Source organism: Hippopotamus amphibius, chromosome 7, assembly GCF_030028045.1.
Source record: "Hippopotamus amphibius kiboko isolate mHipAmp2 chromosome 7, mHipAmp2.hap2, whole genome shotgun sequence".
Taxonomy (NCBI): Eukaryota; Metazoa; Chordata; class Mammalia; order Artiodactyla; family Hippopotamidae; genus Hippopotamus; species Hippopotamus amphibius.
In genome coordinates this window covers 103,146,999-103,161,310 of record NC_080192.1, presented here as the reverse complement: position 1 = coordinate 103,161,310, position 14,312 = coordinate 103,146,999, and the positions used below count along the sequence as shown (strand labels likewise).

General features: G+C 33.5%; 1 protein-coding gene across 4 annotated transcripts in view; it reads right to left on the bottom strand.

Moving 5' to 3' along the window:
* The window catches only part of RTN4 (reticulon 4), a 67,307-nt gene that overhangs the window by 26,591 nt on the left and 26,404 nt on the right, over window positions 1-14,312 (bottom strand). The window contains exon 1 of one of the 4 annotated variants that reach the window (XM_057740659.1): window positions 6,711-6,992. The exons of the other annotated variants lie outside the window; for them this stretch is intronic. Within the exon in view, the coding sequence (XP_057596642.1) occupies window positions 6,711-6,744 (34 nt within the window). The 5' untranslated portion in view covers window positions 6,745-6,992. Of the gene's footprint in view, window positions 1-6,710; window positions 6,993-14,312 lie in introns of those variants that run through there. 4 annotated transcript variants of the gene reach the window in all.

Genomic DNA, 14,312 nt, shown 5'->3' with positions numbered 1-14,312 from the left:
AATGTCTTATATTGCAGGAAGGTAAAACTACCTATGATTGTTGCTGCCTTCTAAGGAAAATCCAAATTTCTCTGAGACAGAGAACAGTGAGGTTCAAAAACCACCACACCAATTTACTTAATTAATTATTAGTTCATGTTGCTTTCAACATTTCCTTTAATCCCACATTCCATTTCCAACTTTATTAGATGATGACAAAAAATACAGCAGAAAATAATTCTAACTTCCCATTTCTAACTTGAACTTCTTGTTGGCTTCCACACTTTACAAGAAATAGGCACCAAACCTTAGAAATAGGAAATTGCTGCTGAAATCCTATTTTCTACTAATAAAAACTAAATGGAAAATATACTCTTCTGTAACTCTAGAAACCTAAAAAGCTTAATAAACTGCAAGAGGGGGGAAAGTCAGAGCAAATTACTGGTTTAAAAAGAGAATGAACTTCACTAGTAGGTAAACTAGTTACAGTTATACTTCTATAACCCGACACACCTATGACACACACTCAATATGAATGCTCAATGACTAAATGGCTAATAGTACAGATAATGAAGTAAGGTAAAGTATTCACATCACTGTCCAGAATAATCTATTTTAATTTTAGATTATTTCAGTGGAAAAAATACACAAATGAGTATACACAACAACTATACACTAGCAACAGTTATTCTTTTGGAAAACCAGAATTTTGGCAAATCTGTAATCTGAGAGTAGTAATTCCTAAATCTGTCTCAATTCCCAACTCTTAACAACAGACTTGCAGAATTAGCATCAAAATTTAACAATTTTTTAATCTTAAATTGCTTTGAGCTCCTTAAGTAAATGCTACACAGAATAAATATAAGATGGTGGTGATATGGTATTGAGGAGAGACAAGAGTATGTTAGTGTCTATCAATACCTTACATAAATGCCTAAAAGGTGACTGGATTAAAAAATCTGAAAGCAATGAAGCAGATTTAAATGTATATATTTATACATTATATACACATAAACACAAACCCAGCAGCATAAATGAGCATTATCCATGATAATGACCCTATGCTACTTGCTGTGCAGTCCTAAACAAATCTCTTTAGTTTTCTTGGTTTCCTTACCCATAAAACAAGAATAAATGACTATTAAGATGTCTGGTCTGCAGGTATAATCTAAAAATCCTGGATTTACAGAAGTTGCTTAAGTTACTTAATTGCTCCTTTAAGAAGGGGTAAGGCCCCTTTCTCCCATTTGAAAAAACATTTTAAAAATTCCCAAGAATGGATGTATAAGGTTCAAGGTCAGGAGTAAATCTGGCTGAACATCAAAGTTCCCATCCTCTCACTTTGTTGAAAAGCTGTGCAGAGTCAATGAGGAGACCCAGTGATGAGGCCACCACTGTTTCTTCTGCCTTGAAGGAATTTACAGACTAGAAAAAAAGCCAATATTTTATATACATATAAAACTGTAATAGAAGGCACAAAATGAGAAGCAAGAGACAGGAGTTCTGAGGAACACTGGATTACCTACACCCAGGAGGCGAATACCTCAGGACGGATTGGGCCTTTGACAAGACTTGGGCAAAATGAAATAGGAAGGGGCATTTTAGACACAGAGAAAAACATAAGCAAATGCAAAGAACAGGCATGTTTAGGGAACAAGTCCTTCAATGTGGCTGGAGACAGAGTAATAGAAGATGGGATTATAAAGGCTAGGACTAGACCATGGAATGCCTTTTAAAAGTCCAGGATATGCACTTAATTTGAAAAGTAAAGGAAAACCCCTTAAGCAGTATAATTAGAGCCATACTTTAGGAAGATTAATTTGGCTTGACACATAGGATTTAGTGGAAAAACAAGTTAGAAGTTCTGGTGAGAAATTAAGAGTACCCAGATTTGGGTAAATAAAGAAAACAGAGAAGATATTTCCACTGCTCCCACTACTTATCCATACAAGACTTTAAACCATATGTAGGAAAAAAAATTACAAATTTATTCTTTTTCAATTTAAATCTGGTTCTCCTCAAGTAATTTACTTAAAACTGACAAAATAGTTATCTTAGAAAGAGTTAAAACCATCAGCAATGCATATATAAGTATTTAATCTTGGCCAAGATTTTAGGACACTACTATACATTGCTCAAAATAATTTGCATCTTTCTGGAGGGAAGATGTGCAACAGGAACCAAAAGCCTAAATACTATAACCCAGCAATTTGGAAATAATTATGAATAAGAATAATTTACATTTAATTATATTCATTTACATTCAATTATGTTCATGGTTGCAAAAATTTAGGAATAACTTGAATATTTAACTACATGGGATTAACAGTACATACTTGGAATACTATACCCATTAAAAAATGTAGAAAATTTCTCAACGAAAGGTATTTCCCCCATTTAGTGGGAGAAAAATGATTACAGAACAAAATGTACCATACATAACCCCACCAACACATATACACACATTAGAAATACACACCAAAACCACTGTGAAGTGAGTTTTATTCTTCCACAGACTTGCTAAATTTTCTACAACACACACACACACAGAGTGTTGCACTACTAAACCAAGATCTTGAAGAAATATCTAATGAATGACTAAACACTGGGTTTCAACTAAGTTTAGAACTGAAAAGCAGGAGGCTTCCTCCAATCAACAGGTCTCTCAATTAACACACAAGTTCCCTTCTCAGGATGATTTTTTTTGGGGGGGGGGGAATCCCAGGGGTTACGTAAGGCTCATACTGAATGTCAGTATGAGCGTACACCTGTACCCATATACTCAGTAACCTTAAGCTCTGAAAGAAACTGAAAATGACTTAGCAAAAGTAAAGATAAAGGAGCCCTACAAGAACCTCTGCAAGAAGTATGCTCCAGAAATGGTCCAAAGTCAGCTTAGTTTGTCTTGCCGTATAATCAAACTGAATTTAAACGCTAGAAACATTTCTGTCCCCATCCTACACAAAATTCTCTCAAAGGTCACCTATAGCATGTTAACTGCCAAACCCCAAAAGCACTAGTAATAATGGATAGTGTTGCACATATTTCTAAATTTCAACAGGGTCCACAATCATTTCTCAATCTTCATATTAAATGGCTTCTCTGTAGTATTTAACCATCCATTCCCTCTTGAAAAATCTCTCTCCTTAATATCGGGGAAACAGCACTATCCTGCTTCTTTTTTTTTTTTTTTTTTTTTCGACTACACATTTCCATTTTCTTCCTTTAAAACACGACATAGATTGGGCTTACTATCCTGCTTCTTTTACTGCTCTGACTGTAACTTCCTGATCCTTCCTCGTGCTGCATGTCCCTACAATGTAGGTTTTAGGCTTTCCTTCCTTAATCTTCTGTTTTTTTTTTAATGCAAATATCCTCACAGTATTCATCTTTGCATTCAATTCTCAACTCTTCATTCATCAGTAAGCCTGTCATTTCTCTGAGCTTCAAATTTGAAGTTTCCAAAACGAAACTTGGCATCATATCTACCTACTTTAGCTCTATTTCTACTGACACTAAAGCACTAGCATTGCCAAGGTTTCACTCTGACTGAACTTTCATGTTGTCCTTTGAGTCCCTCCCTCACCCCAGTCCCACAAATCTATGTCAAATGTCAAGTACTCCTTTCTAAGTTTCTCAAACCTGTCACCTCCTTTTCATTCCTATTTCAGGCCAAGTTCAGGCACTATTTGCTTTACATCTGGGCACAAATTCAGTCATCCTATTCTGTTTCTAAAGTTCTCCAATTTATCTTATATAGCACCCCAACACAGTCTTTTTTTTAAAAAAATATTTATTTGGCTGTGCTGGGCCTTAGTTGTGGCACAAGGGATCTTTTAGTTGAGATATATAGGATCTAGTTCCCTGACCAGGGATTGAACCCAGGCCCCCTGCACTGGGAGTACAGAGTCTTGGCCACTGGACCACCAGGGAAGTCCCCCCAGTCTTTCAAACTTGCAGTCATTTTACCACCCCCTACTAAAACTTCCAAAGGCTCTTTATTTCCTTTATGATAAAATCCAAAACTCAATGTCTTCTGCAATCTGACCCAGGGTATCTTTTCATAAAACCAGAGAACACCAAAACCAGAACACTAGAAATCATGCAAAAGAGGAAACTGAGACGAAAGGGGTAAGTTTCTTACTCTGGCCAAAATCAAAACATACTAGAAAAGAAACTTTAAAACCTAGATTGGTGTTTCCTACATTTGCCTAATTATAACATGAACAGTGTTATAACCCTGGTGTCAAGGTGCTTATTATATTGCCACGCCCTTCTGTAAATTCTGATTTAGTAGACCTGAATAGGATCACAGGAATCCATATAAAAATAAAGAAGCACTAGGTGATCCTCATCTTCAGGGAAGTTTGATGAAACCTGACCTAGATCTTACAAATCTTCTACATTCTTTAACCATACCAATCTTATCTTTCAACTACTATCCTATAAATATTCTATTCTACCCAGAAAGCTCTATTCACTGTCTCTATCACATCTTGTTTAGTGGTTAAATCACTCTCCCACCCACCCAAATCCCCATGCCTACCCATTCCTTCTCTTTTAAGCTCTTGAAAATCTTTTGACTATCTTAATCAATGCTTTCCATATTAACTCCAATAATCAAGTACTTTGTAGATTTCATTTGCTATAAGTATCCCACTAAGAACAATAAAAAATCCAGTATGAAAAATATATAAAAGAATATAAATTATTAATGTTGGTCTTAGCCTGAAAGATAAAATGTGTTAAATACTAGTTAATCAGCCAAAAAAATAAAACAAAAAACTCTTTTAAACACTGAAATCAGTCTCTCATTTCTTTATACCCTTGTATGTTACCATAATCAGATGTAACAACTGGCTGTGTCTCGACCATGGCACTTAATGGGGAAACAAGGGTGGCAAGGGAGTAAAAATATATGGGCTTAAGTTTGTTTTTTAATATACTTAAAGAGCTTAGATCAGATTCTTTCCTCTACTGTCACACTTTTCATAAAATGAGGAAAAACTCATTCCATGGCAGTTTCAGCTTCTCACTGATTTCCATTTAAGTTGTAACCTTTAATCTGCAACATTAAAATTAACTGCTGATAAATACTAAAATGTAGCTTAACCAATGAATCAGAACAATAGGTAAAGTTAGTCTTCCCAAGCAAAAAAAGACAAAGACAAGCACTAAAAAAAATCAGGCCATTCCACTTACATACAAAATGAGGCTCCCCAGAGATATTCAAGAGTAAATTTGGCTTTATATTTAGTACCTAAAAATAATCAAAATAAATGTCTGGTACAATATGGACTATATGAGATCTTAATTTCTTCAATCTCAAAATATTCCTAAATTAGTTCAGCAAATGAAGAACTTAGATGTTATTAAATGGTCTAAGACTCAAATTATTAATACAGCATCTTAATAGTTGCTGAGTAGGCCCTGATGTGACTTTTCACCTATTTCTAAAGTCTGGATTTATTGTATTGTTATCACTACTATCATTTTTACTTTTCAAAAACTAAAATAGCAATTCACTTTCCCTTTGTAATGCTAATGGGCAGAAGGATGAAGAAATAAAAATCTTTCTCTTCATTAAATTCACATGTAAAGAAACCATAAAGGTAAAAATCCAAAGCTATATTATTTTCTGTTAAGTGTTAACTATAAAATCTTTCCAATGTCTCAATATGAACTCAATCTTAAGTTCACCTTTTCCCCACAATACTTTATTGAACAAATTTTTTAAAGGATGTTGTAAAGGTTACTATCATTAGCTCCACATATTCCTTTTAGAAACATTATCACCAATCCTGCTAACAATTCTGCTATAGAAATATTTTTTTTAATTATAAAACTTGAATGTGGCCAGAAAAAAAAAAGTTGCTTGTGTGGAATGTCTAATTGGACTAGTTAAAAACAGCTGTAATAATTTTTTAAACAATTTATTATAAGGTCAGATATACAGCCTACCACTTTCCCTTTTTCTTAAAATGGCACATTTAACCATCTACATAATAAAATATTTTAAAAATATTCATTACACTTACGAGCTTAAATTCTTACACAACCCCAATCTGCTGAGACTTGAAAGGATCTGGGCTTTCAAGGGGGAGGAAAGGCGATCAAGATCACTGATTGGTTATTACAAGGACAAAGGTTAGTGACTTAAATATAGACACATTTAAAACTACTGTGTATATGTTTTAACCATTTTAAGATATATAAAATTATAATCTAATTAAAAGGCAATTGGTAATAGTTCAATAATATTTCCAAAGAAGAAAATAGGCTCATTGCAAACACAGGATCTTGCTAGCTACAAACCTTTGGATAGAATTTCAACTACACCAAGTCAGATTTAAAAAAAAAATAATTAGTCACAGGGAATATGGCATTATGGAATACAAATATGGCTATGTAGGTTTATCACACCAAAGTGACCAAATGAAATTATGTTAAAACTATATTGTTTACAACGTGCAAGATTAAAGAATAGAACCTAATCAACGACAGGACTGCAAAGACTAAACCAAATGCCAGTGAAACAGAACAGCATGACATTTTCGCATACATAACCAAATGTAAAAACACATTTGAAATAGCTGTTTTAATCCTTTATTCTTAAATCCTTCACAGACTTCATTTTCAATCCAAAATATATCTAAGTTGCAAAGCTTATTCATAGAAATATATTACTGGTCACATTAAAAAATGAATAAAAGATTAAAAAGCAAATATACCCTTGTCCTTCCAATTCTTCTTCTGACCGTCCATCTCTTGTCACGATCTGCCCTACAGATGCAATTATCAAATATGCATACCAACAGAAAAGCTGTAACTGCAAAAATCTACCCCCTGAGACATGAAATATCCGTTTCCTCAACCGAAGTCTGCAGTCTCCTCTGCTGCACAACTGCAGCAGGACTGAAGTCACCTGACGCCTTCTGGGTGTGGAGCAGTCTGACGCAGTGCAATCTGTAACTAGGCTACTAATACTCAGGCACTACCGCCTTCTTCTATCTGTTTATTGTTCTAGTCTTTTGCTTGTTGCTTACACCGAATGGAGCTACTTTTACAGGAGGAGGGGCAGGCCATCAAAAGAAAGGAAAGAAAAGAGGGTTGTTCTGGCAGAGTTAACCACTGAATATATTTGAAATGCACTTAAAGCCATATACAGTTTTTTGTTTTATTTTGTTTCTTTGACAATAGGGAAATTATGCTGCTGCTTTCCAGCTTCATTTAAAACTTTAAAAACAATGATTATTTGTTACCTGATAAGATAAAAATGGACTGATCCAAAGAAGGGTAACAGCTTAAATTTCAAGCCTGGGAGATGCTGAGTCTCTTCTTACTCTCTCCTAAATTATCAGCATTTTGCACCCTTATGAGGGTATGACAGGAGAATCACAAAGTCAAATTATTAATATGTATTGAATATGTTACTTAAATAGAAAAAAGTTTTTACTCAATGTCAGCAATCTCATATTTCTAATGTAATGCTTTTTTTGAATTCTTTTGCAATTACAGAAATCCAGAGATTTGCAAATATTAACTTATTCTTAATTACCACCTGCTCCAACTCAATCTTTCAATAAATATCTATTAGACACCACTGCAGGTACTATTAATAGACTGTTTTGCTTGAGGAGAAATATTCATGTGCTAATTATACCATTTGCTTTGGGAAAGTGACATAAGACCAAACTAAAATTTTACTGATAAATACAAAAACAAATCTATATAAGGAATTTCTGAAATTTTTGTTCAACTTTATAAAACTGGCATTCATTCCAGTGCCGAATATTATGTCTTTATACTGAGTTTCACAATTGCTGTAATTTTACCATTTAACTTAGCAGAAAAGGCAACATATAATGACGAATCAGCAAAAATGTTTTAAATGAGAAATATGCTGAAGTCTTATAAGACACGGAGCCTCTGTCTGAAACTACATACTTCAGAAGACTATACAGCTACACTGAAATAGGTACAATATTTTTCGGAACTTGCTGTAAAACTGTGTGGACTGCAAAACCCTGCAAAATTCTTCACATCACAAGTGGCCTGAATATCAAGAACTCAGTTCTTTCTCTCTCTGCCTCTCTAACTCCAAACATAAATAAAGCAACGCAATTCCTAAAAAGAGTCTAGTATTCTCAGCTCTAAAGTTAATATTTAACTTTGAACTTTATTCTCTGGACCCTTGTATAATGTGATGTTTGAGAACACTGTCACCAAGTCATATCATGGCTGAAAATCTCTGGCCTCTTTCTGCAACAGTTAGAAATTCCAAACTATTCACTAACTACACAGTATTTCCAAAATAGTATTTTCTAATAAAGAATCCCTTAAGTCTGGAGGCCAATAAATACTTTAGCATTAGAATAATGCACTCTAAAACATCACCCAAACACTGTTTTCAAGGCAGAGATTATTACACTAATAGAAGAGAGGAAAAAAAGATTTCTTGAGACAAAGGGTATTTACCATTCATGTTATTATTCACATCTTCTGGTACTTGACTTGGTTCAACAATTTTTAAAAATCATCTGAGAGAGCAAGAATGTATAATAACACCCATTCATCTAAACATTAAACATACTTAATAGCTCTCCTGGCAGAATAAAAAGTCAAAATAGGAGCCCTGAAATTAGACCTTACATAGTAATATCTAATTCTTTAACTTTTATGATCTTTGCCATTTAGGCTATTATGTTTACAGGGAAAACTAAGATAAATCAATTTACATTTTGCATATTTCTTTCTTAGAAAGTTTTAAAACTACAGTTGTTTTAAGTTTGGTAACCTAAGGGAAAAGTGCATAGATCTGAAACTCTGATGAGATCAATTTGTTACAAATGTACAGCCATTGGGCTAGGCTTATTGTGATAAGTGGATCAAATGAGTTAGTGTATGCAAAAGGCCTTAGGACAGTGCCTGATAAAAAGTGACCCTGTGTAAGTGCTAGCTATTTACTATTAGTACACTGAAAAATTTAACTGTTAAGCCACAAGGAAACAAAGCCTGTAAAACATACCTAAGCAAGTGCATATATTAAGCCATTCAGTTCCAGGCAATAACCGAATACCCTCTTTAAACAGAAGCGCCCCCCCACCCTCCCAACATACACACACAAATTATTGTGCTTTGCTATGTAGTTCTATTCTCCTCCAGCTGAGAAAAAATTTTATATGGATAGCTTATAGGTCCTATTCCATATTAAATCCTAACATAAACGGCAAATAAATAACATAAATCTGTTAAAAACATATTTGTTTTCCTTCAAATATTTAACATGTTGTTTAAAAATGAAAAATTATTTCAAGGACATTTTCAAATAGAGCAGACACATACCACGTTAATTCTCTGGGATAGGAACTTATTTTCCCTTAAAAGTAAAGGCTTCTAAAGGAGAGGACCACAGAAGACTCCTTTATTTATAATACAAGCAAATAAAAATGCTATCTGAATTCTAAGTCCTACTGCATATTATGCACAGGGGGTGGGGGGAAGGGGAATTTTTCTTTTCCTGAACTCAGAATCAGCCTTACACTGAACTTTTGAAATAAAGTGTTCCAAGTTCATGATTGGCAACTTCTCATTCCTCAATGTCCATATACTCAGTATGTCCCCCAAGCATGACAAAAACCAATGACCAAAACCTCCCCAAACACATCCCTAACTCCTTTCCCAAGGGAACCATGCTCTAAAATTACCTACACTCTCTACATTTCTCTTCTCTTTATAGTCTCAAAGCAAAACTCTCATTTTCTTAGTGCACTTACCTCATCAGCAGGAAAATTATGATTAAATTAAGTCCTACTAAAGAATAAAAAATTCCTTTCTCTATAACACTCTCATAAACGTTGTGTGTGTGAGCATGCGCACGCGCACACGCGCGCAGCTGGTATCTAAGTGGCAGGATTTCAGAGAGTAGAGGACTGTATTTTGAATAGGAGCAATATGTAAGCCGTAAGACCTCCCAAGCCAGCTCTCCCAAGATATTCCTCCTTTTCTTTACTTCCTCTAATTATGAACCTGAGAAAAACCCAAGTTTTTGTCTTCCTTTGTTTGCTTTACAATGTTTAGAGATGAAGGCAAATAAGGTGAGAAAGAGGTGGTCATTTGGATTGAAAGTGCTACTCTCTAAATTGAGGGTTGCTTATATACAATTCTTGATAGCTAAAAAAATTATTTCTACTTTCCAGCAAGAGACAACAGGGTTTTTTTTAATAAATAAAAATTATAGCTACACAGTAGTTTCAAAATTTTATTATTCTAAACCATACAAAAGTATGAAACTAAACATATGTCCCACTCCTGAAAGGTATTAAATAATGCTGTTTAATACCATATGCTGTAATATAATGCCCTCTATAGACTAAATTATAGCACTTCAGCATTAACTACTGAATTGAGCCTTATGACATGAACAAAGACTTTAGTCTAGAAAATGAATGACAAGTTAAAAATAACCAAAATATAATGAGCACTTCTAGGTCTATAAACAATTTCATATAAGCTGCTAAAAATGAATAGTAAAAACCATACAGAAAAAGATTGAAAGTGATACCATTCAACAAGAACTAAATAAATGTTGATTTCTTACATTATAATCTAAAATAAATACATAGATATTCCAAAAGATCAAAAGCATTTTTAAATTTGGAATTAAAAAATTTAATAGTTATTAGGTTTTGAACGGATCTTTTAAAACTTTTAAGTTTTTACTAAAGTACATGTTTGGGGTAATCTTTAAGGTCATTTCATAATATTTATCATAACATGATTCAAGCATTTGTTTGATTCAGCACGTGTCCAAATTCAAAATCCTTTTATAAAGTCATTTTCAAAGTCATTTGTTAGTGTGAAGCAAATACCCACAACTCACTAACTTTCTCTGCCCAACTGAATTTCCATATGGTCAATTACAGAGCATTCCACAGACATCGTTTTCTATCTACAACACTAGATGGCACCAACACCCACAGTATGGCTGACTGTCCAACCCAAAGCTTGCGATCCGGCAAAAACTGTTCTCAATTTTCTGGCTCTCCCCTAGCACTGTTGCCTGGTATTAGGGAACTAGATCAAAGTACGATGGGAATAGGAAAATAACTCCAACACCAAAAAAGCATGTGGGATAAAACGATCTCTGACCAGAATTCAAAATCAATTTTGAACAGATCAGAATTAAACATAAAAATGAAACTATAAATTAGTAAATAAATTGTTATAAATTTTCACATGGAAACTGAAAATATCCACTAAAATGTAAAGTAAAATAAAAATCATTTAGAAAACTAAGGGAAAACCATAACATGACAAGAATTTGCAACCACTGTATTATAAAGAACTGTCATAAAATCAGAAAGAGGTGATTCTAAATTTTAAAATGGGCAAAGGGGATGAACAGGCAATTCACAAAAGAAATACAAATAGCAAATAAATATGTGGAACATGTTCACCTTCACTAATAATCAAATATCAAAACTGCAATATACTACTTTAACTTAAGAAACTGGTAAAGGTTTAAAAAAAAAAAAGCCAAGTACAGAATGTTTGGAAGGATACATAAGGAGTAAATCCTAGTAAATGATTCCAGGAAGGAGCACTGGGCAGCTAGTTAAGACAGAAAGAAGACTTACTATAATTGTACTTTTTGAATTTGGTATGTGTAAGTCATTAGCTACCAAAATTTTTTGATAAAAAAAGACAGAAATAATATTAATTGTTGGTGATCAATAGAGAAATGGGTTGTTGTCTTACTCTGTTAGAAGCATAAAAATTAGCACAAGTTTTGACAAGGGATTAATCTCCAAAATATGCAAACAGCTCATGCAGCTCAACATCAAAAAAACAAACACAATCAAAAAATGAGTAGAACTAAACAGACATTTCTCCAAAGAAGACATGCAGATGGCCAACAAACACATGAAAAGATGCTCAACATCACTAATTATGAGAGAAATGCAAATCAAAACTACAATGAGGTATCACTTCACACCAGTTAGAATGCCCGTCATCAAAATGTCTACAAACAACAAATGCGGGAGAGAGTGTGGAGAAAAGGGAACCCTCTTACACTGTTGGTGGGAATGTAAACTGATACAGCCACTATGGCAAACAGTATGGAGCTTCCTTAAAAAACTAAAAACAGAACTACCATATGACCCACTCCCGGGCATGTACCCAGAGAAAACCATAATTCAAAAAGATACATGCACCCCAATGTTCACTGCAGCACTATTTACAATAGCGAGGACATGGAAGCAACCTAAATGTCCATCGACAGAGGAACGAATAAAGATGTGGTATATATATACAATGGGGTATTAGCCATAAAAAAGAAATGAAATTGTGTCATTTGCAGAAACATGGATGTACCTAGAGATCGTCATACAGAGTGAAGTAAGTCAAAGAGAAAAACAAATCTCATACAATATTGCTTATATGTGGAATCTAGAAAAATGATACAGATGCACTTATTTGCAAAGCAGAAATAGAAACGCAGACATAGAGAATAAACATGGATACCAAGGGGGAAAAGCAGGGGGGTGGGATGAATTGGGAGACTGGGATAGACATATATACACTGCTATGTATAAGATAGATAACAATGAGAACCTGCTGTACAGCACTGGGAACTCTACTCGGTGCTCTGTGGTGACCTAAATGGGAAGGAAATCCAAAAAAGAGGGGATACATGTATACTTATAAATGATTCACTTTGCTGTACAGCAGAAACTAACACAACACTGTAAAGCAACTATACTCCAATAAAAATTAATTTTAAAAAATTAGTACAAGTTTTCTGACAGCCAATTTTTGTCAAAATGCTTAAAAATGCACATACCCATTTACCTAGGGTTTTATTTCTAGTAATTTATGGAAAAGAATAATTCAGAGATATGTAAAACATATTTAAATATAAAGAGATTAATAATAGCATTATTTATAAATAAAAAGCTGGAAACAATCTAAGGGTCCTACAGAACTGCCTGATTAAATTATAATATATCCAATACCAAGGAACACTAAACATTAAATAATCATGCAGAAGAAGAATAAAGACATGGAAATTTTGGCACTGTACAATATATTACTGAATGTTATAAAACAATAAATAATATGTAAAGTATGATCCCAGTTTGGAAAAAGACTTTTTTTCACTGTATTCATAAAGTATCCCTATGCATAGAAAATAGAGTGGAAGAATATACTCTAAAATATTAGCAATGATTATGTCTGGGCAATACAATTACAATTTTTTTTCATCTAAATGCTTTTCTCTACTTTTCAAATTTGTACAATGAGCATATATTACTTCACATTGCTTCATGTACTGCTACTCTGACTTCACTGACAGCAGGTCCTTGAGAGAAATTCTGACTACTAGATTTAACTGAAGCTCAAATAGATTAAAATATTTGCCCAGGGTCATAGCAGCTAATCAGTGATAAAGCCAGAATTAGATCTTAGGTCTGTACAATGCCCAAAATGAAATTCTTTCAACCATATTATATGTAGTATCTATCTTTTATGGTTCATATTTCATATTTATTTTCAATCTGTATTGGAAGCACTAAATAAATCCACACTAATTTGACAATGTCAAAACATTTAAGTAAATATATATCATTTCCTTATTAATAAGTCAGCTTCTAATTCAGCTACATTTACATTTTCTCAAAGCTTTCCAGTTAAAGATATTTCTACTCAGTGTGTTAGATTAAACATTTTCATTTTTCAGGGTACTTAAATTTCTACTTTTCTCAGATTAACTGCTCACTGTCCTAATCAAAATCCAACTAATAATCAAGAATCATCCTATATATGCGCACTAAAAATGTGTTTTAACAAAATACTTATTATCTATAATGGTTTACCGAGAAAGCCCAAAGGCTATAAAATCAATTTTTAAATTAACACAAGAAAAATGTTTTAAGTTATAAACATCAAAAGAAAGCTCTTATTCATGAACACATTTAAGAAGTATATATAAATTGGCAACAGATAATTTTTAATTCTTTACCTAGTTGAAGGGGCCATTTTTTAGAGAGTTCTTTATTATGGCAATACTATTTGGTTATTCCTGAGTAGCATATACTTTAACTATAATGAATGATCAACTTGTGGTTGGTTTATATTTCACTCACCAATAGTTACAACAGGTTAGCAAAACACAATCTATACTATGATTATGAATTTAAAATGTTCTGTGCATTAGTGGCGAATCAAGCAATCAACAAACATGTTTTAAGCAATCACTATCAGTAAATCAAGATCTCAGTGGTCTGGATAGGATACATTAGCACCTTTCTTTACCAACTACCCACCAA